This window comes from Lissotriton helveticus, chromosome 3_1 (genome assembly GCF_964261635.1).
Source record: "Lissotriton helveticus chromosome 3_1, aLisHel1.1, whole genome shotgun sequence".
Lineage (NCBI taxonomy): Eukaryota > Metazoa > Chordata > Amphibia > Caudata > Salamandridae > Lissotriton > Lissotriton helveticus.
The window spans coordinates 1,816,949,572-1,816,975,409 of NC_136061.1; the positions used below are offsets into that span (position 1 = coordinate 1,816,949,572).

General features: G+C 43.3%; 1 protein-coding gene across 1 annotated transcript in view; it reads right to left on the reverse strand.

The window, feature by feature from the left end:
- The window catches only part of TSPAN32 (tetraspanin 32), a 526,327-nt gene that overhangs the window by 440,395 nt on the left and 60,094 nt on the right, over nucleotides 1-25,838 (reverse strand). The window contains exons 5-6 of the mRNA XM_078682734.1: nucleotides 20,694-20,896; nucleotides 9,935-10,049 (exon numbers count right to left, since the gene is read on the reverse strand). Coding sequence (XP_078538860.1) covers nucleotides 9,935-10,049; nucleotides 20,694-20,759 — 181 coding nt within the window. The 5' untranslated portion in view covers nucleotides 20,760-20,896. The remainder of the gene's footprint in view (nucleotides 1-9,934; nucleotides 10,050-20,693; nucleotides 20,897-25,838) is intronic.

The following is a 25,838-nucleotide window of genomic DNA, read 5'->3' on the forward strand; positions in this document are numbered from 1 at the left end:
TTACAAAAATGGTAACTGTGGCCTACTGGATGAGCATGGTAATCCACTTTCCCACTTCGTACACTCTACCTGCGGAAATAAACTAAATGAGTCCCTATTCTCATTAGAGCTTGATTTCTCTAATGATCTTGTAGAACCGCCAGCTGACTTTTCACCAACTTTTCACGGTAGGGGGTCCTCAACTACTATTGATTACATCATGTCCTCCCAGAGTATGAAGGGCCAAGTGACAAATTTTCAAACCGGGACTGATGTTAGTAGTGATCATTTTCCCATTAGTGTTACAATTGTCCCTAAAAATGTTTCTTTACAATCTAACATCACCAGCTTGTTAACACAAAATTCACTAACGATGAATAAGGTGAATGGTTACACTGTTAAATGGGCAAAGATAGATCCAGCCGTAATCACCGGGAGGGTTCTTGAAAAAGCTAGACCCTGGGTCTTTGATTGTGTAACATCAGATTCCACTCCCCAAACAATCATGGCTAGTTTCCAGAAACTCTTGGCGGTAATCAGAGAGGAGCTCATAGGCAAGCTTAAAAATAAAAAGTGTACTACCGAAAGATCCTTCAACACGAAGTGTCGTAAGGCTCTTTCCAATCTAAAGGCAGCCCTCCGTAGAACCACGAGGGATATTTGTGAAATATCCAACTTAAGGAAACTGTACAACTTAGCCAGGGTGGAACGCAGGAGAGAAATTAAGCAAAACCTTTGGTCACAGTTGCACGACAGCAGTCATAGTAAAGACAGCGTCCTTTTTTGGCGAATTATTAGATCTCCCTTTTTGGCTGACTCAACGACGGGGCAGCACTTAGATGTCGCAGTGACAGCAGATGAATGGGTCACCCACTTCTCAAAAATCTTTGGGAACTCTCAACCAGACCCTCCTGGGGAAGACCGGCGTGGAGGAAGTAACTCGGGGAGTAACAGCTACCCGATTAACATCCACTTCAATCATGCAGAGGTTGTTAAAGCCCTCAAAGCGTCTAAACCCGGCAAAGCACCCGGGCCTGATGGTGTCCCGCTGGACTTTTTTCTTCACAACTTTGAACTGTGGTCTCCACTTCTTAATCAGGTCTTGGCTGCAGCAACAACAATTGGTTTGATAGAATCATGGTCAAAATCCATCTTGCTCCCTATCTTTAAAAAGGGCAATCGTAACGATCCCGCCTGCTACAGGCCTATCTCCCTCCTGGACTCCATGGGCAAAGATGCGGGTCGGGTGGTACTGGAACGACTTCAAGTCTGGGCTCAAACCAATAACATCATGACCGACCTGCAATATGGTTTCCAGAAGGGCCTTGGGACTGTGGAACAGGCTCTGAATCTTGCCCTCCTGATCGGGAAGTATGCGGGAGCCAAAGGAGGTAACATCTTTCTCGTGTACGTTGACCTCAGCGCAGCGTTTGACTGCGTCCTGCACTACAAACTCTGGGCAATCCTTAGGGACCTTGGGGTGGACCCAGCCCTCATTGTTTTCCTTCGAGAACTTTATTCTGATGCAACGGCGTGCGTCAGATTCGGGGTCAACGGTGATCTTTCCCCATTTTTTTCTTTTGGAAAAGGGGTCAGGCAGGGATGCGTACTGGCTCCCTTCTTGTTTAATCTTTATACTAACGGTCTCGAAGCGGCCATGCTAGAAGGGAGTCAGGATTTACCACAGATTAACCACCGCCCAATACCAACATTGCCAAATGCAGATGATTCGGTCATCCTTGCCAGAACACTGAACCAACTCCAGAAACAACTTAATAAATACTGTTCTTTTATGGGCTCTCTTGGCCTTAAAGTCAACATAAAAAAGACTTTTATTATGCACATTGGCCCCAAGGTCAGGAATCCCAAACCAATTTTTGTTGAGAAAACAAGGCTGGAAAAAACATCCATTTACCCGTATCTAGGTATACTGGTGGACGATTCCTTAAGCTGGCGACAGGCCACGGCTAGCAGAAAACTTCTCTTCCAGCGACCAACAACGGCCCTGGTCTCCTTTTCCAGGAAACTTGGTAAACCAGCTCCTATGGTAATGCTTAAGATCTATTATGCAAAGTGCCACAGTGTGGCCACCTATGGCGCGGGAGTCTGGGGTTATGGCCCAAAAGATCCAATTCAGACGATAGAGAATGGATTCGTCAGATATCTGTTGGCCTTCCATAAAGCGCCCCGACTTTTGCTTCCCATAACGAGCTAGGCATGGACCATATCATTGATACCATACGTTACCAACCAATTCTTTTATGGCACCGCATATGGACAAAAGCTGAGTGTCACTTAACACGTTCTTTGATCAGGGACTGTATGGACCTAACAAACTGGCGAAGGATTCCATGGCTACTCTATGTGGGGAATTTCTTTAAAGACCTTGATCGCAGCTCCTTCTTCGAGGACCCAGCTAGAATGGAGGACATCTCGAGAAAGGAGCTAAAGAGAATCTGTTTGGGTCACTTAAGAGAACTCCGTGGCTCAACTGAGATCTTAAAACCCTTTAATTCCCAAATTTGTGCAGTTCAGACTGTTAAAGGTATGCAACCATATTTATCGTTTTATTTGTCCAATTACGAGAAATATCTTTTAACAAGATTTCGTTTCAACTCCTTTTTCCGCTTAGTTTCCTTTCCCCAAACACAGAGCTGGTCGAATTCCATCACGAACTGTCCGTATGATGGTGTATCTATCCAGTCAACAATCCATATTATTTTCTTTTGTAAATTTTACAAGTCACCTCGAAAAACCTGGATTTTACCACTTCTCCGCTCAATTGGCCTAAGGTCGTGCTATCCAGCATTTATGTCTCTACAGCACCTGGACTCAGAACATTTTGCAAAGTGCATAGCTATTTTTTTTTAAGCTAGTATTAAGATCCGTCATGCTCTTGGTTAACTCTCTTTACGTCCATATATTCTATTTATATGTAAGAAACTGTAACTTTTAAGTTTTACATTCGCTCTTGTAGTTATTTTATTTTATTAATTTAATTTAATGCTCCTGACTTTGATCTTGTTAGCATCATTGTTCTAACGTGTTACGTATTGGGTAGTTTTATTTTTTGTTGTATTTTTTTGTTGACATTTTCTCTTAATTAATAGTTCTTTTTATGTACTTTTATGGTTACAAAACAAGTGGTAATCGAATAAAAGATTATCGAATAAAAATGTTTTAAAATTCTCAGAAATACTCAGCACAGTCATGAGACTGCACCATCAGTCATCCAAGCTTCTGGCTATGTTCACTGGGGAAATTTCTTGATATGTTATTCCATAACAGTCCTTATAACTAGGTATATCCCAGGTGTCTCCCACTCTCCACACTTCGCCTACTATTTGTTATATATATGTCTCTTACAAAAACCCAAATCGCGTGCAAATGCCCGAGTCGACCTGAGCACAGCCCCGGATGACCGGATGGTTCACTGGTTATAGAAAATCTTGCACCCAGCAAGTAGGAGCAGCAACCATGTTTGGGGGTCACACCAAACCGGTGAATGGTGTTTAACCTGTCATAGTATGTATGCGCTATTCACCCATGCCTCTTTCTAGAGTACGCCAAGGCTGGTCACCCTGCATACCCAGAGAGAGTCAAATGACCATGGTCAGTAGCCTGGTTATCCAATCGAAGTGCAACATTAATGTGACCTTGACACACCAGTGGTGTCTGAGAGTCGAGAACCCACACAGAGTATACTCCCCAATACCCAGTAGCTGCCACTCATATTCTTTCCGATAGCTTATGCTACACACACCCTGTAGCGGATCACTTGCAATTTCCACACAGCTGGGCTCTTGTGACTCTCCTAGCAGCACATCTGTTACCAGTGCAGCAGGTGCGGGGGCACCGAGTACCAGGGGTCTGGATGGCATCATGGACCCTACTGATGCCCAGCTTTTGATTCTTTGCCGAGTGGTCAGGGGGTTTCATCGTACTTGCTTGCTTTAGTTGTCCACGGCACCCTTGCTAAGCCGCTCTTTCTTTTTCAAGTGAGCGGGCACACGGCTGCGGCCACGCAAATCCTCATCAGCTGGTCTTTTACAACTCTCCACATCTGACCTCGCACAGCTGATCCCTCAACTCTCTCCGGCTGCTGACCTCTCACAGCTGATCCCTCACAGCTCTCCCGCTGCTGACCTCTCACAGCTGATCCCTCACAGCTCTCCCGCTGCTGACCTCTCACAGCTGATCCCTCACAGCTCTCCCGCTGCTGACCTCTCACAGCTGATCCCTCACAGCTCTCCCGCTGCTGACCTCTCACAGCTAATCCCTCACAGTTCTCCCGCTGCTGACCTCTCACAGCTGATCCCTCACAGCTCTCCCGCTGCTGACCTCTCACAGCTGATCCCTCACATCTCTCCCGCTGCTGACCTCTCACAGCTGATCCCTCACAGCTCTCCCGCTGCTGACCTCTCACAGCTAATCCCTCACAGCTCTCCCGCTGCTGACCTCTCACAGTTGTCCCTCAACTCATCCCTCACATCTCTCCCTCTGCTGACCTCTCACAGTTGTCCCTCAACTCATCCCTCACAGCTCTCCCTCTGCTGACCTCTCACAGTTGTCCCTCAACTCATCCCTCAACTCATCCCTCACAGCTCTCCCTCTGCTGACCTCTCACAGTTGTCCCTCAACTCATCCCTCACAGCTCTCCCGCTGCTGACCTCTCACAGCTGATCTCTCACAGCTCTCCAGCTGTTGACCTCTCACAGTTCTCCCTCAACTCATCCCGCACAGCTCTCCCTCTGCTGACCTCTCACGGTTCTCCTACACCTGATCTCTCACAGCTCTCCCACAGATGGGTGTTTAAAATCCTCTTACATCCAAGCTTCATGCAGCTGAGTTATCTTCCACCAGCCTCGCCCCCAGAGCTCCCCTGACGTATAGCTCAAATAACTCCACCAAAAATAGCTCTCTCACAGCTTAGCTCTTACCACAGTTCCTTCATATAATACGTTTTAACAATTTTTCTGCTGCTTAGCTCTCACAGGCTCGGTGTCACTATTCCTCTGTGTAGCTCTCATGCTCTCTCGTCCCCCTGTCTCCCTTTCCATCTCTCTGTTACCTCTTCACTGCTCTCTGTTGACCCTCTTTACAGTACGCCTCTGCCTAGAGTGGGATTTTAGTCTCTACAGCTGATGCACCAGCTCTATCTGAATGCAATAAATTTTTGAAAAAGCTTTAGTAGCCTTTCAACTTAAAGATTTGATTAAATAGTAATACATATATGTGCCATTTAATGTGCTCCTTAAGCTATAAAAGTTTAACTGGGCACCACTCAATACATCAATCAATCCGCTGCTCTACTCCAATCAATTACGCCAATCGAAAATGCTTGTCAAGCTAAGGCTAATCGTTATGAGCTTTCCTTCTAAGATCAGAGATGAAAAACAGTTCAGATCACTCTCAACGGAGATCTGAATGCACAGTAATTTTAACAATATTTTCACCATAAAGTCTATTCACTGTGATACCGCGACTAGGTAGAAAAGTATCTGTTGTACATCCTCCATGGTAACCTCTTCTCCCAATTGCCCCCTGACTTTGAACTTTGTGTATGATCATTTTAAAGTTCCCCCTTCTTTTCAGGCCTTTTAGTGTCTTGTTAGCAGTGACCATTTTGTGGTCTGAGATGTTGAGTTGCAGCACTTAATCTAGCCTTTTGCAGTAATTGATTGTAAGTAGAGGGAAAGGGGATGGAGCTAAAAGTGTGAAATCATTAGAAAGGGCAGCAACAACGCGGGTGGTACTTGTTGATCAATAACAACAAGAGAGAAAGGGCATGGTTGGACACTCCTGTACCCCAAATAATTATATAATAGCAACAAAGGAGTGACTGAGATATAAAACGAAAATGAGTGTGATGTGGTCCCGCTTAGTGTCGCAGATGTGGTCAAAACTCACACACACATGCTGGCACCCAGCAGGAGGAAAAAAAAAAACTGTCTCCCTGTGTATGCCCGATGGCTCCTATTTGAAGGAAGAAAACCAAAAGGGCCTGGAAGTCACCATGTGTTCGGAACAAAAAATAACCTTATTTATTTAGAAGGACCCTCACTCACCACTAGTTGGTGACATGCTTCATCATCGGGTCCCCGCTGGGGTGACCGAATGTCCCCCCAGCGTGCTACAACGCCTGATTACAGCGGAGCAGGTCGTGGTGAATGCAACAGTGCGAAAATTAGGAGGTCACTAATAGTGATGGTGTGGGTGTTTTAAAAAATGCAAGGTTGTGCCTTTACAAAAGTCTTTAATATAGACCAACCTGCATTGCATAAAAACAAAGTGGGCGGACTCCAACAGGTTCTGAATTAAGGAACCGGGATCCTAGTCAATAGTAAACAATGGTCAACATGTTTCTGCTGTCAGTTGCTTTTTGCTCAGCATTCGTCAGGACCTTAACCAAAGTCCTCCGGTGGTATGCGCGCGCTAAGGCGCACCCTCCCAGGAGGCTCGAAATGTGAAAAAATATTTACAGTGATAGAGATCAAGAGATTTTCTTGATTTTGTCACTACAAATTCAGTAGTGAGAAGTACAAAAACCTGTAAACGAAAAGGAGACAAACAAACAGACACACATGAAAAAGAAATTAGCCAATAATTTTCTTTTATCAGAAGCACTTCTGATCAATGTTGATTACAGGTTGTGGCGTCGAAAATCATTAGTGTCGCGCCAGAACACGGGGTATTGCCCCAAATCAAGAGGTTGATTGCACCTGAATGGGATAGGCTTCCCGTCCAAACGGTGTAACGAGCATATATCACTACCTCGGTTGTATAAATCATGGCGAGTAGTGCGTTTTACCATTTATAAAATGATATAATTAGACAGATTGCAGTGCTTAGGATGGTATTTATATTTATGAAACTCATAAGTAGAGGATATCAAACACCATGAGTTGACCAGGTAACCCCCCTACAAAGTGAGAAAAAATAGGAGTAGACCCACCGCATTCGAGGCGGACTCATGCCCCGTCGGAAAAGGCAGCACGGGACATCTTCACGCGATGGTAGTCTATCAAAAATCAAAGCCGAACAACATTAAGCGGGGACCAAGCCCTGCAAAGATTTAGAGTCGGCAATGGTCATTAAGTTGGAGAACGGAAAAGAAGAGAGACTTACTATCACCGCCGCGGCTCCCCGTGGAACACCTACTCACTCACTCGACTTCCAGGCCCTTTTGGTTTTCTTCCTTCAAATAGGAGCCATCGGGCATACACAGGGAGACAGTTTGTTTGTTTTTCTCCTGCTGGGTGCCAGCATGTGTGTGTGAGTTTTGACCACATCTGCGACACTAAGCGGGACCACATCACACTCATTTTCGTTTTATATCTCAGTCACTCCTTTGTTGCTATTATATAGGTACTTGTTGATCAACATAAGGTTGTACAAGTTCACATTGATTGGTCTCTTGGATTTTTAGCTCATGGCTGAAACTTGCGGAGGTCTTAACTTCCGTACTCAATATTAAACCCTGTGAGTAGAGGTCAGACGTCACTCTTCTCCCTTCTATAAATCACCAAATCGCGAAACTTTTGTAACAATTTTTGAAGGAGCTCCACTGTTATAGTTTCTTCTTCTCTTTTTGTTCTCTTGTTATTTAACCTCAGCCCCCATCGCAGTCAGTTTCCAGTTCCCACAGCACCTCTCCTTCCTCTCTCTTTCCATATTCCTCCCCTGGCCACTATGACCCTCAGTGTCTGAGATATGAAACTCACCACCACAACAGCAGACTGGCTCTGCGTGCTGGAGGCGAGGGCCCTCCTTGTGGGTGTTTGTGGACGGCAGACACTTTAATCTCTTCAAACATGCCCTCCCTCTCTTCCTGACTCAACCACAACTATAACTGAAGCCAGCATGACTGTGAGACTGGACTCCCCTCACTGAATATCACATTTAGTCATCTCACTGTCACGAGCGAACCTCTAGGAATACGAAGTTTGTATCTTGCAGGGTGCCTCTGGTGTTTCCCACTGAGTACAGTGTGTACCATACAGAATGCCTGGTGTGCACCTCTGACATGCTATTTGTACAGAACACGACAAGTACACGCGATAGAACAGCGCTGCCTCACTTCTCCGAAACCCACATCTTTCCTTCACTGGGCACCTAATGTTCCCCTCAAAAATGCCATATGTGCACCACAATGTTGTTTGTGCTTCACAAAAAATGCTAGGCAGGTACTTTCCCTGACTGTCGAATTTATAATTCTCAGAATAAAACCTTTAGCCCTAAAAATGCTTTAAGTGTACTTTACAAACATGCCCCCTCACAGAGCGACAGATGTTTAGACCACAGTAAGGTATATGTGACTAGAGTATGCATTTTTGAAGAACGCACTTTAATCAGATGATAGTGCATAGTATTTACTGTTGAGTGAAATGTGCGAATCACACTAGCATGTTATATGGCCCTTTTACTTAGCATTCAAGCCCACCACAAAGGGCTATACTGGTTGTTAAATGCCCTCTCCCAGCTATGTTATAGGCCTGGGTCGCAGGACTAAAACAAGCTAGAGTACGAGACAGAGGGGTTATTATGGGATTCTAAATTTCGTCTCACTGAGAGTGCAATGTTGTACATTAAGGGAGAAGCAGAAAGACAAACACTGCATAAGATTTTTGTCAACTATTATTGACCCTCAGACATTCTATAGTCTTCATTGGAGCTCCCAACATTCCATTGTTTGAATATGGAATGTTTCTGAACTTTTCGGACATTTGTGGATAAGCTATTTGGTTATGTAAACAAACATACATCACCATCTAGAATCGAAGAATGCAAAATTGGTACAGGCAGCATGGGCCACTATGGACACTGTTGTGGGTGCGGAGAACTCGGAAAGTCTTACACCCCAAAACATTACCTCAACTGAACGCCTACAGGTTGATTAATCAGAGACATTGCTAAACCTTAATTTCGTGAGACAATGTGTCTCCATGATAAAGCACCTCCCAATACATAAAAAATACAGTTAGTTAAATAGAAGGCTCCCCTTATTAACTGAGTTCTAGATCAGAGGAATACATTTGGAAGATTTATTACAAAAACTCAAAAGATGTGGTACAGATTCAACATAAGGTCATTGCAATAAAGGCTCATGGCAAAAAGGACATACTGAATTAAGAACAAAATCAAAATAATTCAATGTCCAAAATGAGCAGCAAAATCAATAGTGAAATAGACAGCATCCCGAGTAGAATCGGAAAGTCTTCTATCTCACCCAAAAAAACCAAGGGTTTATACGAACTCTTCTCAAAGAACAGAATATAAAGTACAAATACATCAGTCAGAAAATGTATCTATCACCTTATTAGCAAACCACAATACAGGTTTATTAAGCATCATATTGGCTTAGCACCTCAGCACTATCCCACACCATGAATATTAACCCGTTCCGTGCTCCCATCGGCCGTTGGCCGACGGGAGCACTACCTCGCGGGTGCTGCAGTCGGCCAACGGCCGACGGAGCCCCGCCCACTCAATAGAACGCCCGCACGCCGCGATGAAGGCGTTAATTCTGCCCACTCAATATCAATGTCATCCGGAAATGGTATGAAAAACACAGCAAGCACGTGGAAGGCCCTTAAAATAAGATGCCATTTTGTGACCAAGCTAGGAAGAACACTTTGAGAACAAGAGCAACAGCAATGGAAAAATACATTCATGACCCTGCAACTGTGTGCTGCAGAAATAATGAACAGTGAAATGGGCATGGGGAAGGCAGGAAGATATCCATTTTAAACAAGATGGTTACTGGGCCTAAATAGAGGCCTATTTAAAACAATGGTCTAGAAAACACACTTATACATGTCATAGGAAGTTTGTTTCAAATGCAATAGCACAGTATCAGTGTGTACATTTTCAAAGGAGAGTAAAACTATATTCTGCACGTTGTTGATGATGCACACAAATATGAAAGCACAAAACTCTTGAACACTGTACAGACCTGCACCATGGACGGCTTGATAGAGATTCTTTGCAGAGGGTACATTGCCGATCACAGTGAAGTGTCCTCCGCTGTGGGTGATGAGGGCCAGGATGCTGACTGCCAGCGCCAGGAGCTGCAATGGAAACAGATGATAGCTGTCACTCAGCCAATCACCATGAGGCAACAGGAATAGCACCAAAGGAGTTCAGAGGCCCGAGGGTCACGTGACATGAAGAAGGCTGGATTCAAAGAACATTACTGGGAAAGATATCCTTGATGGAGAAGCCTTGTTTTAATGTGAACCATGAAGTAGAGACTGCTAATAAAAGGAATTATTGTTTTGTGGCGATTCAGAGGAAACTTCTTCCAAAAGGAAGGGTTAAAGGAAGAGAGCCCTGGGTGGAACAGTGGAGATCCACCAAAGGTTTAATATGGAGGAGTAAACAAAAGGAAGAGTGAGATAAGTAAAGTTCCAGAAAAGGAAGTCCAGCTATAAGGGAGTGAGAGGAAATGGTCCTCAGAGGAAGATTTGCTTCAGTGCCGCTGTGAATCCACCCCTTCCCCCCCTCACAGCTTAAGTGGGGGTGGTGTTGACACCTATAGTTATTTATGAACCTGTTCTATCTACAGAAAAACGCTCATTAAAAAGAAAGAGAAAAACATAACAGAAGTCTGGGAAGCGAAGAACAGTAAAGGAGACCTACAAGGAGGAATGATAAGAGAAAGAGGATGAAAGAGTGTACATGAGCGTAGCTTTAATTGGTGCAGCAGGTGCAGTGGCACCAGGACCTAAAGGCTTAGCGGCGCACGGAACCCTGTTTATTGCTGTAGTTTAGCAATCAAATAGTAGCCGGGGGCATTTACTTCCTTAAAGTGTGGAGCACAATACACTGGCTACTGTACTGAGAGTGTGAGAGCGATGGCTTGAAAGAAGAATGAAATGAAGAACATATGAAAAGAAGAAAGAAACTGTGACAAGTAGGAAGGGCAAAAGGCAGGAAAAGATGGATGCAAGGGCGAAAGAATTGATGGATGAAATGTAAATCAACATTGTATTGGTGGGTGAAAGAAAGAATGGCTGGAATGAGGACAGGCTGGATGGATGGGTAGATGGATGAATGGAAGTGTGGATGGATAGGTGAATTGATAAATGGAGAGTGAAATGATGGATGGATGGATGAAGAAGAAGGGATGAATGAATGGCTGGAAGTGTGAGTGGAAGGATTGAAGGACAGATGGAAGAGTGATGATGAAAGGGTGGATAGACCGAATGAAGAAAAAAGGAAAGACGTCATGATAGATGGACGGTAGGTGGGATGAAGGGACCACATATAGTGTGAGTAAGGCTTACTTGCTTCCCTCACCCCTGGGCATTAGAGGTACACGGATCAAGTGGGGGGTGGGGGGTATTTACATTTTCTGGCTGCTCCTCTGATTTGCTTTTAGTTAAAGACAGCAAATGGCACTCACAGAAGGTATGAGGGAGGGAATATCCTCTGAGAGGAACCTTTGCTGTCGGAAGTTGAGAAGAGGAGTGGGCCAATTGTCAAAAGAGGAAAGTATGATTTGATTTGAGCGTAAGTTAGAGAACACAATTCATGTGGGGAAAATCTACAAAGGGAGAGAGTGAGGAGCAAAGGTTTCTTGTGAAACGTTTGTTTCCTTTCTTCTGAGGTTACTGGCTTCGTTTTAAATCAGCTAACTGAGTTAGATAACAATAAACATCTGTTATTCAGTACCAAGATGTCAGAAAAATTGAACAGCGCTTTAACAAATGCACATTATACTATGATATGTTATGATATGATGTATATTATTTTATGAAGTTATGTTATGTACTGTAAAAAATCTACAAATAACCCAATCCCTTACGTGCTGTTTCACTTCAAATGAATAGCCAAATTACTTCTTTTTCACACTTGACCTTCCAAAAAGAGCTAAGCTGTCTGATCTGGGGCTGAATGATGAACTTAGATGCAGTATACAGATTAGTCACACATAACAACTCAATGTCCAGCCATAGCTAATTTGTTTACACACTTTTACATCTACAACCATTAAAATGGCGATCAACAGTGCAAACCAAAAGGCTCTACAAATGTTTACTGTTGAAATGTATAAGAATATTTAACCCTGCTCAAGTGATGTGGAACTAAAAATACTGAATCACACAACAAGGGTCAACAAGGATATCTGTAAAGCTAAAGATTTACTGCTACCCTACACATATCCACTAATATCTAACTCACACTGTATGTAGGACGACTATAAACACCATATAAAGGTGGGCACATCTTTTATATGGACGAAAACCCTCACTCACCCATGGGTGACATGCTTCATCATAGGGTTCCTCCGAGCACAAAGGGACCGCAAGGTACCCAATATGGGCTACAACTTCCCAGCCGGGAAGGAGCGGGAGTGTTTTTTTTTTATAAGCATGTTTGTTATTTTAACCTCAATGAGTGTCAGTGAGGGGCAGAGTGCAAAAAAAAATGTTGTGTAAGGAAACAAAGTGCAGGAATCTAAAATTCCCTCAATAGGAATAACCAACTTTAATTACCATTTCCTATTGGGGAAATTAAAATAGCAACGTGGAACAGGGTTATGGATGTTACCCTGCAGGTCAACATGTTTCTGCCTTTGTTGACAATCTAATCTTCAGAGGCATTCGTCAGGACCAGAATTTTAGTCACTCTGCTCAAACATATGTGTATAAATGCAAAATATCACCATTTGGAAAAGTATTCTGGACCAACCATACATTTCAATTGTACTTCAGTTCGGTTGGTCAGAAGTCCTAATTTGTATATCTGATGTATCAACTCGACCTAGATCCAAAGTCGCATCGTATGTAGATCTTAGGTAATGATGAAAAGAAAAGAATGCAATCAGGACACATGTTACTGGTAATTATTGAGATAACAACAGCACAAGCCATCTACACGCTACTCCACTCTGACACTCTACTACACTCAACTCGATGCCCTTCCACGTTACGATACTCTACTCGATGTACCATAATGGGGCAGACATGTCAGTGCCCAGGAATGGCTTCCCTCCAAAATACATTTGCAGTTGCATAGAAAAGTTCCAGCAGGGCATCTTTAGAAAAGTATCTAGTATAGAAGTGTTGTTGAGCAGGGCTAATATGCTTCAAACAACAAAAATATACACAAATATACATCACCACTCTTTGAAAGGAGCAGCCAACCGCTGTTTGTTTTCTGCGTTGCTTTCACCTTCTGCTTGGCCTGTGAAAAGGTTTCTCAACTGTACTTGGGGTGCGCAGTCCCTGAGGATCTGGATCATCATCTGAGCACAATGTGAGACTCCATCTCTTTCCCCTCTAAGAAATCCAGGGCACATTTCACTTTGGGACTAACATGCCTATTCTCTGTACAGGATTGCTGTTCCCACCTTAAAATGGTGGCAATGATCTTCCAGGTCAAAGTGCACACTTGGATATTTAGATAGATTCAAGTCTTCCATTGCTTAGTAGCAATGCTACTGTGTTGCTCCCTCTGAACCAGTCTGAGCTGTTTATTTGCGCCATCTTTGATTTTATTCTTTTTTGTACCTTGCTGACAGCGTTTTTTTTTTAATATGTATTCAGTTATTTTCCTCTGAGTACTGGAAATTTTTTCAAGCTGCGCTTTCAAAACTGTTTTGAGTCTAGTTAAGAATTAGATCTGAATTCAGTACACTTTTTTCAGAGCACTAAGTCATATCTGGGATCACGAAAAAAGCATCCAGTTTACCGTTCCAGAACATGGGCATCTGACAGATTGAGATGCATAATAAAGCTCAAGTGGTCATTGAAATAGACCAGATGGAAGGTAGCAGCGACAAACTTAATGATTCAGGTTCAAGCATTGTTTAACTAAAATGCTGCTCTTCACTCATCTTTGGCAATCCTAAAACAGGGCCCCGCAGACCCACTGTTGTCCTGCTTAGCTGAGCAGAAATCTGATGGAAATTCAAAAAAATGTTAAGGGTTTTTGGAAACGCGTATGGTGCATGCCACCTTTAAACCTCACATCCATCCTACGGACCAGGCAAAAGAGGGTTTTATTATCAGTTGTGCTACTGGAAGCGCCTTGGCATGGAAGCGCCATTGGGGGCTCAAGGTAGCCCTCTTTTGGATAGTTATATAACCAGTCTTGAAGCCTTAAAGTATATGTTCAACAGTTCAACACACTGGACCAGAGGTACTCAGCGGTAAACAACCTTTACAACGAAACTTTGATCCCGGATACCTTCTCCCCGCATACCATTATAACGAAAGTACCATTACTCCGCAATACCATAATAACGAATGGCATTACATTATATATGCTTTTACCACGCATGCTTTTACAACAAAATTCGTTGTAAATGCATGAATGGCAAAAGCATATGTTTTTAATATTTAAGTTTACAGTAAGTATATGGTTTTAGTTTGGGGTGTAGGGGTATATGTTTTGGGGTTCAGGGGTATTTTAAGGGTTGAGGGTGGGTTTGGATTATGGGGTGCACAGGGTATTTTTAGAGTATAGGGTTGGTTTTGGTTTTGGGGTGCTTGGGTATATTTAGGGTTAAGGGGGTATTTAGTTTTTGGGGTGCAGGAGATGTTTATAAGGTTCATGGTGAGTTGAGGTTTTGGGGTGCAGGGGGAATTATTAGGGTTCAGGGTGGGTTTGGGTATTGGGGTGATGGGGTATTTTAAGGGTTAAGGGAGTATTTAGCATTTGGGAGGCAGCATTTTTAGGGTTTAAGGTGGGTTTAGGTTTTGGGGTGCAGGAGATTTTTTTTATTGTTCAGGGATTATTGTTCAGGGATAGTTTAGATTTTGGGGTACAGTTTTTTTATGGGGTTCGGGGTGGGTTTGGGGCACTGGTGTATTTTTAGGGTTTAGGAGGTGTTTAGTTTTTGGGGTACAGGGGCATTTTTAGGGTCTAGTGTGGGTTCTGGGGTGCAGGGTGTATTTTTAGGGCTCAGGTTGAGTTTAGGTTTTGGGGTGCAGGGTGTATTTTTAGGGTTCAGGATTGGCTTGGGTTTTGGGGTGCTGAGGTATTTTGTAGGGTTTAAGGGGTATTAAGGGTTTGGGGTACAGGGGCATTTTTAGGGTGGGTTTGGGTTTTGGGGTAAAGGAATCATTTTAAAGGATGAGGGTGGATTTAGGTTTTGGGGTACAGGGGCATTTTTAGGGTTCAGGGCGGTTTTGGGTTTTGGAGTGCAGGGGTATTTTTAGGAGTCAGGGTGGGTTTAGGTTTTGGGGTGCAGGGGTATTTTAAGGGGTCAGGGTGGGGTTAGGCTTTGGGGTACAGGGGTATTTTTAGGCTTCAGGGTTTGTTTTGGTTTTTAGGGTACAGGTGTATTTTTAGGGGTTATGGGGTACAGGAGTATTTTAAGGGGTAAGGGTGGGTTAGGATTTTGGGGTGCAGGGGTATTTTAAGGGACCAGGGTGGGATTAGTTTTTAGGGTGTAAAGCGTAATAAAAAAATAATATATATATATATATATATATATACATGTGTGTGTTTAAATAAATAAATATATATATATTTTGTCGCTCCAAGGTTATACACCTTTGAGTAGCACACGAGCAGCAGCTTGATTTATGTGTAGGTGAGGACGGGGTTCCGCTTGTAGATGCCGCTCCGTAATGGATCTGCCTGACGCGTTCCGAAGCTCCATATGCTTCTCTTCAGAGGCTTTAACGGAAGCGGTCTGCGCAACCGCTAACCCACTTCTCCATTTTCCATATGACACACCCACCAATGGGAGGCTCAAATGAGACTGTGTATTATGGGAAGTGTGGTGCGGAAAGCACACAATCAAGTCCTGTATGGACCCCCAAGTGGACCCGTCCTCGATCCCGTGTACGGCTGCTGTTTCACTTCCGTGACCCCCAAGGATGACGGGGTGGTGCATACTCCGCGGCTGGACGTCCGCGTATAAATTGTCGCTCCAAGGTTATCCACCTTTGAGTAGCACACGAGCAGCAGCTTTATTTATGTGTAGGTGAGGACGGGGATCCGCTTGTAGATGCCGCTCCATAATGGATCTGCCTGGCGCGTTTCGAAGCTCCATATGCTTCTCTTCAGAGGCTTTAACGGAAGCGGTGTGCGCAATCGCTGACCCACTTCACTATTTTCCATATGACTAATTTTTTAAAGGCGGCGTTTAGTACAGCAAGGCGAGGCTTTAGTGAGTTTAGATGAAGCATAGGAAAGCAGCGCTTGTGTTGCCAAACCCCAAGGTATTTATAGCTGGGACTCCTTTCCACTGTGCTACTTCCCAAGTACCATTTGGATGTACGCTGTTACAACGCATGCTTTTACCACGCATGCCGTTACAACGCAAGTTTTACAATGCAAGCCATTACAACGCATTGCTTTGGGGGGAGCTGGATAGTGAATAGTTTAATTTACTATTCCAACTCCAGTCCCCGTGGATAGTAAATTAAAACTATTCCCTATCCTAGAGCGCCCCCCAGTGCAATGCGTTGTAATGGTTTTCGTTGTAAAACCTGCGTTGTAAAGGCACTGCGTGGTAAAAGTTGCGTCGTAAAGGATGTTTCCCTACCATTTGCCCCTCTTTTTTCGGCCTTTCCTGAAGAAGACTATTTTAGTTTTTTCCAAGTTAAGTGTCAAATAGTATGTTACACAGCAAAGTTAGTGTGTTAAGAAAGTTTTGCAGGCCAATGAAAGTAACATTCATGAGGACTTAATTGTCTGCATATTGTAGTGACATCAACGGTTGTTGTCCCAATTTTGTGGGGTGTGAGTGCACCCCATTCAGAGCTATGCTCAAATCTGAAATAAAAAGATTAAACACTGCTGGACTGGAGCAAAGGCACAGCCTTGTTTTAGACATAGTCTTGTTGGTATTGTTGTAGTTAGGCCCTTATTTGTGCCCAGGCTAACCTTTGCCCAAGTTTCAGAGTACAATAGCTGTAGTGCTCCCAGGAGTTAGCTGGCATGTTCCATGGTGCCACTTTACACCACAGCAAGTTCCTGTCAACATAGTCGAAGGCTTAGAAAAACCAATAAAGCATGTGTAGAGCAGTTGGTACGATATTAGCATACAAAGGGTGACGAGATTGTGTGTTGTGATCGAGTTACGACCGAAACCTGTTCTATTACATGAAAGCCGGCCCGATTCCTCCACCTAGTTTTCCAATTCCTGCAGTAGGATGCTGGCGAAGATCTATGCATCAGTGTCTAATAATGTAATCATACAATAGCTGTCAGGGACCGAGTAAGGGTCTTTTTTGTCGAATGGATGGAGAATTGACTCTCGCCAAGACTATGGTATACAATTGCCACAGAAACAGTAGTTACATAATTGGCAGGGAATTTTGCTCCATAAGTCTGGGGCATGCTTGTAGATTGGAGCTGGCACCCCGTTTGGGACTGGCGCCCCATGTCACTTATTTTTTTTTATTTACGCTGAAATAGCGGCCTGGGGAAAGGAAAGAGCTGGAATGTCCGTCTTGTTGCTTATACACAGAAGGACCGATTCGTTGCTGTGATATAATGATCCAATAATGATCCATTATGAGCAAACCAAGGGGCATATTATCAAGGACGACGTTAAAATTATCGCCGGTTTAGCGGCATAAAACTGCCGCTAAAGCGGCGATAATGGGCTTGATAATATGCTGTGGCGAATTCCAATAGAAGCCCATGTTCACACCAGAACATGGACTTCTATTGGAATTCGATTTTGGAAAAAGGGGGTGGTGATGGACAGAGTTTCTGAATGATGCAGAATACTCTTACCAAGTCAAGAGATCATGGTTTTAATCCATCACCTGTTTTTTAGCTCATTGCACCATCCCAGCTCAGAACCTGGCTATATGCAAATTAGTCTGTTCCTGTCCCAGTGCATGATGGGAACAGGGCAAACCAAACTACCAAGCCAATTCTTATACTGGGAAGGAAACAAGCTTCCGGGGACCGGTTTCTGGCATCACAGCCTTCGTCGGCCCGGCTTGCTTGAATCCTGATGGTGCAATGAGCAAGGGACTCACGTCTGAGTATACCCTCCCACACATAGTGGATTCTATTGGAATTCTCAAGGGCACATTATCAAGCCCATTATTGCCGCTTTAGCTGCAGTTTTCTGCCGCTAAACCAGCGATCATTTTTAGCGCCGTCCTTGATAATATGCCTCCAGGTTTGTTGCGGGACATTATTGCTAGCAGCAGGGGTGGGGCCGTGCTCTAACTGATTCATCTGAATCCGCAGGGATTTGTTGTTTTTTGATTTGCAGGCTTGTACAATTTCAATCCAGTATTGCTCATTCCATGCACACTTTGCCTCCCAAAAAGCTTTCTTATATTCCTTAATTATCTCTATAAATGTAGGGGAGGGAGTTCTGGGCGCGTCCAAATGTTGCTTTGCCTTTGCTGCATTTAGGGCCTGCCTCTGTTGCTTGAGAGTGCTATTGTGCCATCTGCTGTTAGCTGGACTTTGGTGGAGCAGACGTTGCCAATTGTTTGTTACAAGTTCAATTCAAGCAATCAAATAAAACAGGACACTGCGCTCTGGCTTTCACCACGGATCATCATTCCACTATTAGAAATCAATAGAAGCACCTCTTTCTTGGTACAGGCTGCCAAGCTCTGGAACTCACTGCCAGCCATGATTCAAAGTATCTATCAGCATTTACAGTGCAAAAAATAGGAGGTGTCGTGGCTGTTTCCAACGTAACTACACCGTCCCATAATCTTGCTATAGAACGTTGAACAATAATCACTCCTTCAAGAACAATTTACAGTTCACAGATATGAAACCGTCCAATCAGCATACCCTTCTCATGTTGGCAAAATCTCCAACTTTTTATCTCCAGTAAAGTTATGAATCACTGAACTGTAGCTAACCTAGGTATTAATACAGTAATGAAAATACATACATAATCTTTCTGGCCATCACTAACAGTATAAGACTCAGCGTCCATTCAGCCATCCAAAGACGCTGCTTAATAATTCATATATACTTGTTGGCCCTCTTACGCTGAGATAAGGCAGAAAACCTAGCTACTAAGGCAGAAAACCTAGCTACGTCATGTCTAGCTCCCAGTGCTGTACCAATCCACAGTCTCATACCACCCACCATCAACTGACCAGTCAAGGAATAGCTGCAAAGATCTGCCACACATCATATCACAATCAATCAATCAATCAGTGACACTTATATAGCGCGCTAACTACCCGTAGGGTCTCAAGGCGCTGGGGGGGGGGGGGGTGCCGCTACTGCTCGAACAGCCAGGTCTTCAGCTTCTTCCTGAAGGCGAGGTGGTCTTGGGTCAGGCGCAGGTCGGTCGGGAGGGAGTTCCAGGTCTTGGCGGCCAGGTAGGAGAAGGACCTTCCTCCCGTAGTCGCTCTTCGGATGCGGGGGACGGCGGCGAGGGCGTGGTTGGCTGATCGGAGGTGGCGGTTGGGCGCGTAGAAGTTGAAGACATCTTCGCGTAGAACAAGACATCAGAGGCCTCTAATTTAGGCCACCACTGCAGGTCACAGCTAATTGCATTGCATTTTGGATGCTTAACATCTCACAATGACTATCATATAAGGGAGGATTTTAATAAAGTTCATCCCAGAACACCTCCCGGCCATTTCTTCCTCCTAACTGTGCTTGCTCAAGCCCATAAACATATACAGAAGTCTCGGAACAGACAATCCTATAATCAGCGAAGTGGACTGAGATCATATTAAATACCATAAAGGGACTTGCAGAGCTGATCAAAGCTGCCACCTACCGAAAAGCCATACATTACTACGATTTTTCAAACTTCATCTTCCATCACACAGCCAAGAACCGTATCCCACAACACGAGAACCACAATATTCGCTGCAGACGGTCGTATTCTGCAGCTTCAAACCGCACGGGACCATGAAAATGACGGGACACTTCGCTGATAAAGTAATGGCAGCGCACTTGGCACAGCAAACTAGAAGTCAAAAAGACTATGGTTTCTGTTAACACAATGGCAAACGCTGAACAGACTGAGTGTCGTCCAATCCCACTGGCCTTTAAGACACATGTGGCTAGCTGTGCTCCGGTTCCATCACTTCCCGAAGCTCGCTGCACATTTGATTTCATACCCCTGCTTTACCTACCTTTCAAAGATCAACTGATATGTGTGACTGACTATACCAGCAACCCTATGTGAATTTAGAGTTTATCTGTTTTAATTTTTTCCTTGAGTTAATTTGCAACTTTTACATATGTAACTCTAACCACTAGTATGTGTAGTTGACTTTTGTACTAACTACCATTCGTAAGTGAATTTAGAGTTTTTCTGTTTGTATCATTTATGTAACTCATATACTCTGAAGTCCTTATGTAATGTAATTGGTCCTTTTGTAAAGCGCTCTGCCACCTTCGGGTAAAGTTCGCATATAAACACGCAATAAATAAATACAAATAAAAAACCTTAGTTACACCAACCCCAGGGGAAACGTGATTAATCTCTCCCTGTCTGTGACTCTCTTTCAGCATTAGCAGCCTTTAGGGGGACATTCTTATAGGTCACTGACTTTACCCCAACCCTAGCGTCAAACTGCCCTCGTTTGCATGCTATGTTCTCCATTCGCCCATAGACAAGTGCATCATTGTAATACCAGAGCGGATTCCAACCAGATGCTGGAAGGAGTTTTGTTTACAACTCACTTTGACGTCACCCATGAGCCCTATTGCCTCCCAACATCCACTGAACCACACAAGCCAAGAATTCATGTCACAGAGAGTGTCACCGGTGCCATCGCTGGCCTTACGGTCCTCACCAGGATGAAGGCGCTGGCCACCAGCAGCTGGCACTTGGCGACTCGCCCCCACTGCTTCTCTGCCATGTCCTCGCTGCCGCGCCCGGTGAAAGTGAGTGCCACTCCCTCGCTGCGCTGCCTCCTGGCAGATAGAGGAGGCCCACCCTGGCGCTGTGGTTAGCAGTGCATTGTGGGCGATACCCGCGGGTTGGGTGTCCGCCTTCCTGCTCGATAAATGGGGAAGTGTAAGTGAAAGAATCATGTACAATGGTGGATTCAGAATCGGAATTAGACAAAAGAGCTACCTTCATTTTAAGCGGGTTCACTCAGCAGAGCTACCCTCACACACATATTTTACACATGCTTCCTTCAGGCAGCAGATCTGTCCATCAGACAGAGCATTTGGAGGATTGTACTTCGGACTATAGAGCTATATTTTACCATAGAAGTCTTAAAGGCACATACACCAGACAGCAGAGCTATCTCTCATCAGATACATATTTTCCAGGGGCATGGTTTAGACAGCTGTGGTATCCCTCAGGGTGCTCACTGATCTAGAACAGTGGTCAACCTGGGGTCTACGGATCCCTGGCAGTCCACGACACCTACACAGGGGCTCCAGCGACTGTTTGGGGAATTAAGTACTATTAGCAGATTAATAAAGTATTTGTACATAAAAAGTAAAAATGTAAGAATGAATTTTTTGAGCATAAATGTGAAGGAATTTGAAACGGAATGCTAAAAATCAAATTGCTTTACTTAGCTTGATTGTGGGAGCTGCGCAAGTGCAGCAACTGGAAACTAATATAGAAGATTGGTGACCTCAATTAACGTCTAGTATGCACCAATCAAAAGAGAGCATGCATTAGGAGCAAAAAAGACAGGATATGCTAGAATCGGACATATTGCTTCATCTTTTGAAAAACAAAACCACATCTTCAGAAGCTGTAACCTTCACTTTGAAGTGAACATTTAGATTTTTTTTCTGAATTAAATAGAATATTGAATAATTTGATGTATTGTTGCCTGTTTTTTCAGGTCCAAATTGTAGAAAGTGCTTAGGCTAGAGTCGACAGTTTCCAGAAGTGATTCAGAGGGGATCAACAGAAGTCAAAAGTAACTGCTGAACTAGGATGTACATTTGTTGTGTGGTAGCAAGTGGTCTGGTGTACGTTTTAGCTTGTATTGTATATCTACGAGGCAGACTCACTAAATTAGGGATATGGCCTAGGTAATATGACAGATCCTTCGAGGCAGGATGCTAAGGCTGGTCATAGCTCGAGTGTCCAATGGTCCGCCGAAAAAAATCGGGAACAAACAAACCCCCCACAGTCTCTGACTCCAGAACTCCGAATCAGGGACATATTTGTTTATTTTGTATAGCACTAACCAAACAGTGGCAAGCAGCCAGCCAACCTGCCTTCCCTTTAACCTCCGAAGTAGAAAAGAAGTCCGAAGAGAAATAGATGGAGGGCGGTGGGGGGATAATTCAACTAAACAACGTGCAATGATGACACTGCATCATAGGAAGAGCTCTCACATTTATTCTTGAAACCCTGCTTTGCAGTGACAGAGGAAATACATTATATGCATGTAATATGATTGATGATGTACATTTTCATATTAAAATAACTCACAGGGAAGTTTATGATCATGTTTAGTTTTATTAGTGCCTTTAAGAGCTCTCTTGAATCTGTTGGCACAAAAAAAATCAATTAACTGCAAATTATCACAAATGAAAATGTGAAAAGAACATGTAAAAGTGATTTCACCTATAGCAAACCACGTGCATTTTTCTACTTATAAGGGCCCTCGTAAATGACTCAAAATGACAACATTTTGAAACAAAGGGAAGGTAAGCTTGTTGATGAACTTATAAAGAGCAGTTTTTCAACAAGTGAAATATTTTTCTGCATTTAATGTTATAATGCAAAGGGTCGGACATGTGAAAGACAGCTAACAATTGCAGGCTCGAGTTCTGTCTCTGACCACCCCTCCCTACACTCTTTAGATTTAACTATTTACCCCTCATAATTAGTGGCATGTTAAATTGCGATCCATTCACAAACATGTTTGTGCACTTGTATCGCAATTACAAGTGGTCCAACATCTATTGCATCTGGTAATTAGTAGGTGTGATAAAAATTCACTAATAAGTCATAGGTTTTAAATGCATTTTTGAAGAGGTACTCTGCAGTTTCTGACAGCTGGATAGCTGTGCATCACAGATCAATAAAGATGTACATTATCAAAGCTCTGTAAATTAGCTATCAATGCCGCCAGAGGTGCAGATCAGTACAGAAGGGCTTTGTTAGAACTCAATAGATGTACCAGAAGTGAATCGTGCCACTTTCAAGAATGTCGGACAGTTTTTGGAGCCATGTATTGTGGCATCTCAGGATCTGAAAATCAGCACTGCAAATCCCTGTAGACCAAGGTTCCCCAACCATTTCTACAGTCAAATCTACTTCTGTTCAAGGAAAACCCTACCAAGCCAATAGCACATGTTATCAATGTAAAACAATGACAGCAACCATTAACATTTACTTATTTATTTATAAAGTTTTATATGGCGTGAACTTGACCAAAGAGGGTATAAGAGCGCTTTACATTTAGGATCCTTGCGGTACAAGTTATATCAGATACAAGAGCATAGCAAGGTACAGTACACATAGACAATGTTTCAATCATTCGTAGGAGGGAGGGGAGGATTACACTAGAGCAGTGCTTCCCAAACCTTTTAGGTCCACAAACCACTTTTTATAATGAAAAATCTTCACAACCCACTTAGCTTTAAAGGACATGAGGCTACCGATTTTTTAGGGAAACAACCTTTACAACGCAGTCATTACATCGCAACATCCTTTATAACGCATGTCACTACAACGCAACCATTACATTGCATGTGACTACAATGCATGACACTACAACGCATGTCACTACAACGCAGGCATTACATCGCATGTCATTACAACGCCTACCATTACAACGCATAGTACCCCTACACTATCCAACAACGACCCTACAGTTGCACCCCCTGGAGTTTGAATAGTAATTTTTACCCCTACACTATCCAACGCTTACACTACTGTTGCACCCCCTGGAGTTAGAATAGTAATTTTTACCCCTACAGTATTCAACACTTACCTTAAATACAATGTAATGGTATGCGTTGTAATGGCATGCGTTGTAAAGGTCTGCTGCGATGTAAATGAATGCGTTGTAAATGTATTGTTAAAAAATTTGTTGTAATGGCATGCGATGTAAATGTATGCGTTGTAAGGGATGTTGCGGTGTAAAAACTGCATTGTAAAGGCATGCGTTGTAAATGTATGCATTGTAACGTCATACAATCGATTTTGTTAATGTAACTAAAGCATCTCGTGGCAGTGCCCTGTAACTTAGCAGATTTGTTATTGAAATGGCCACTAAATGTGCAAATACATATAGTTTTGCTGATAAAACTATACTGCACACAATGATAATGTGTAGAAATCTGGTTTCGTTAATATTTATAATTTGCGCATCACTAAGTAAAGTGTATTGATTTGTTTGGATTCCATTAACATCTTTGCTTCCATCACATTGCAGAATTACACAAAATGAGCTCAATTTTTGCTTCCCTAATTGCCGAAAGATGACACATCATTTACATTTTGTTGTGTGTTACAATAAATGGCATCCTACTGGTTTTCCTTACACACTGTATGTACCCCAGCAATATTGTCACATAATTAACTCTACTTTTATTTCTCTGACTGCAAATGAGTTTGTAAACACCAATTCCCGTGTTAAATTAATAAGCAGCAATTTGTCAAAATATGACATGTGACCTCTGTCTTTGAAGAACAGCAAATGTCACAAGATAAATACAGAATTTAAAGCCATCTTTACTTATTGCTTGGACTTTCATGACCCACCAAAATTCAGCTTGCAACCCAGCAGTGGGTCGCAACATACAGTTTGGAAAACACTGCACTAGAGACTACCATAGGCAGAATTATCAGTAATAAAACACATGCATCTCAGGGAAGATTACCAGCATAAAGTACATGAAAATCTTTTCAGTATGAAATTCTTCCACAGGGTTAATGAAATAGCAGCTAAAGCAGGATGCACTCTCTGGCACAAACAAGATAACCAAAGAAATTTCTCCCTAACTGCACATATTTTTTTTTATCAAATATCACTTTCCATTTTGGGCATTTGAAAGTAAAACCAATCGAAGTAAACATTAACATTTTGTCAGATAATATCTGGCAAGAGGACATATACTATACTGCTTATTTACTGCCTGTTATGCCAACTTGCATGTAGGACAGCAACAAAGGGCCTCAACTTCTGTCTGTCTTGGTGAAGTTTCCGTAGGGTTCCAAGAGCTGTGGTTCAGTCTTCGTTTCTGTTTCCACAGTACGTCTCCAGATGTTCTTTGTCCTGTCTTTCTTCTGTTTGCCTTGTGAGGTCCAGTGGAGAGCTGTTCTTGTGATGGAATCTTGTTCTCTTCTGATGGTGTGTCCTATCCATCTCCATCTTGTCTTATAATGATGGTGTTCTTGCTCTCTTGCTTGCATCTGGAGAGCAGTTCCTGGTTGGAGGGTTGCTGTCATTAAATGCACAAGATTCTTCTCAGTTTACTGGTGTGGAAGGCTGACATTTTGGTGATGTCGCTTCTTGTCATCATGCAGCATTCGGATGCATTTAACAGGACAGAACACAGCTCTGGTAAAGACTCCGCACGGTGTTGATGCTGTAGTAGTAAGAAGACCACCACACATTGCTCAGCATCCTGAAGGCATTCTTGGCCTTGTTCAGTCTGCTGTTGATGGCACTGCTGCCCCTCTGTCATGTCTGACAGTACTGCCTAGGTGGGTGAACTCTTCAGTTCTTCAGTCATGACTAGGTCCTCTCCATCCACCTTGATTGGTGAAGGGTTTGAGATGTTGAGTGGCATGACTTGGATTTCTTCTTGTTAAGTTCAGGTCCACTTGCTGTGCATAGAAGTTGAGGCGAGACAACTTTTCCTGCATATGCTGGTGTGTGTGAGAAAGGAAGACTAAGTTATCCGCATAGTCAAGGTCCTCCATTTTAGAAAATTGGGTCCATCTGATGCTTCTGGCTCGGTCTTTTGTTCTATGTTGAAACATCCAGTCAATGTCCAGGATAAAG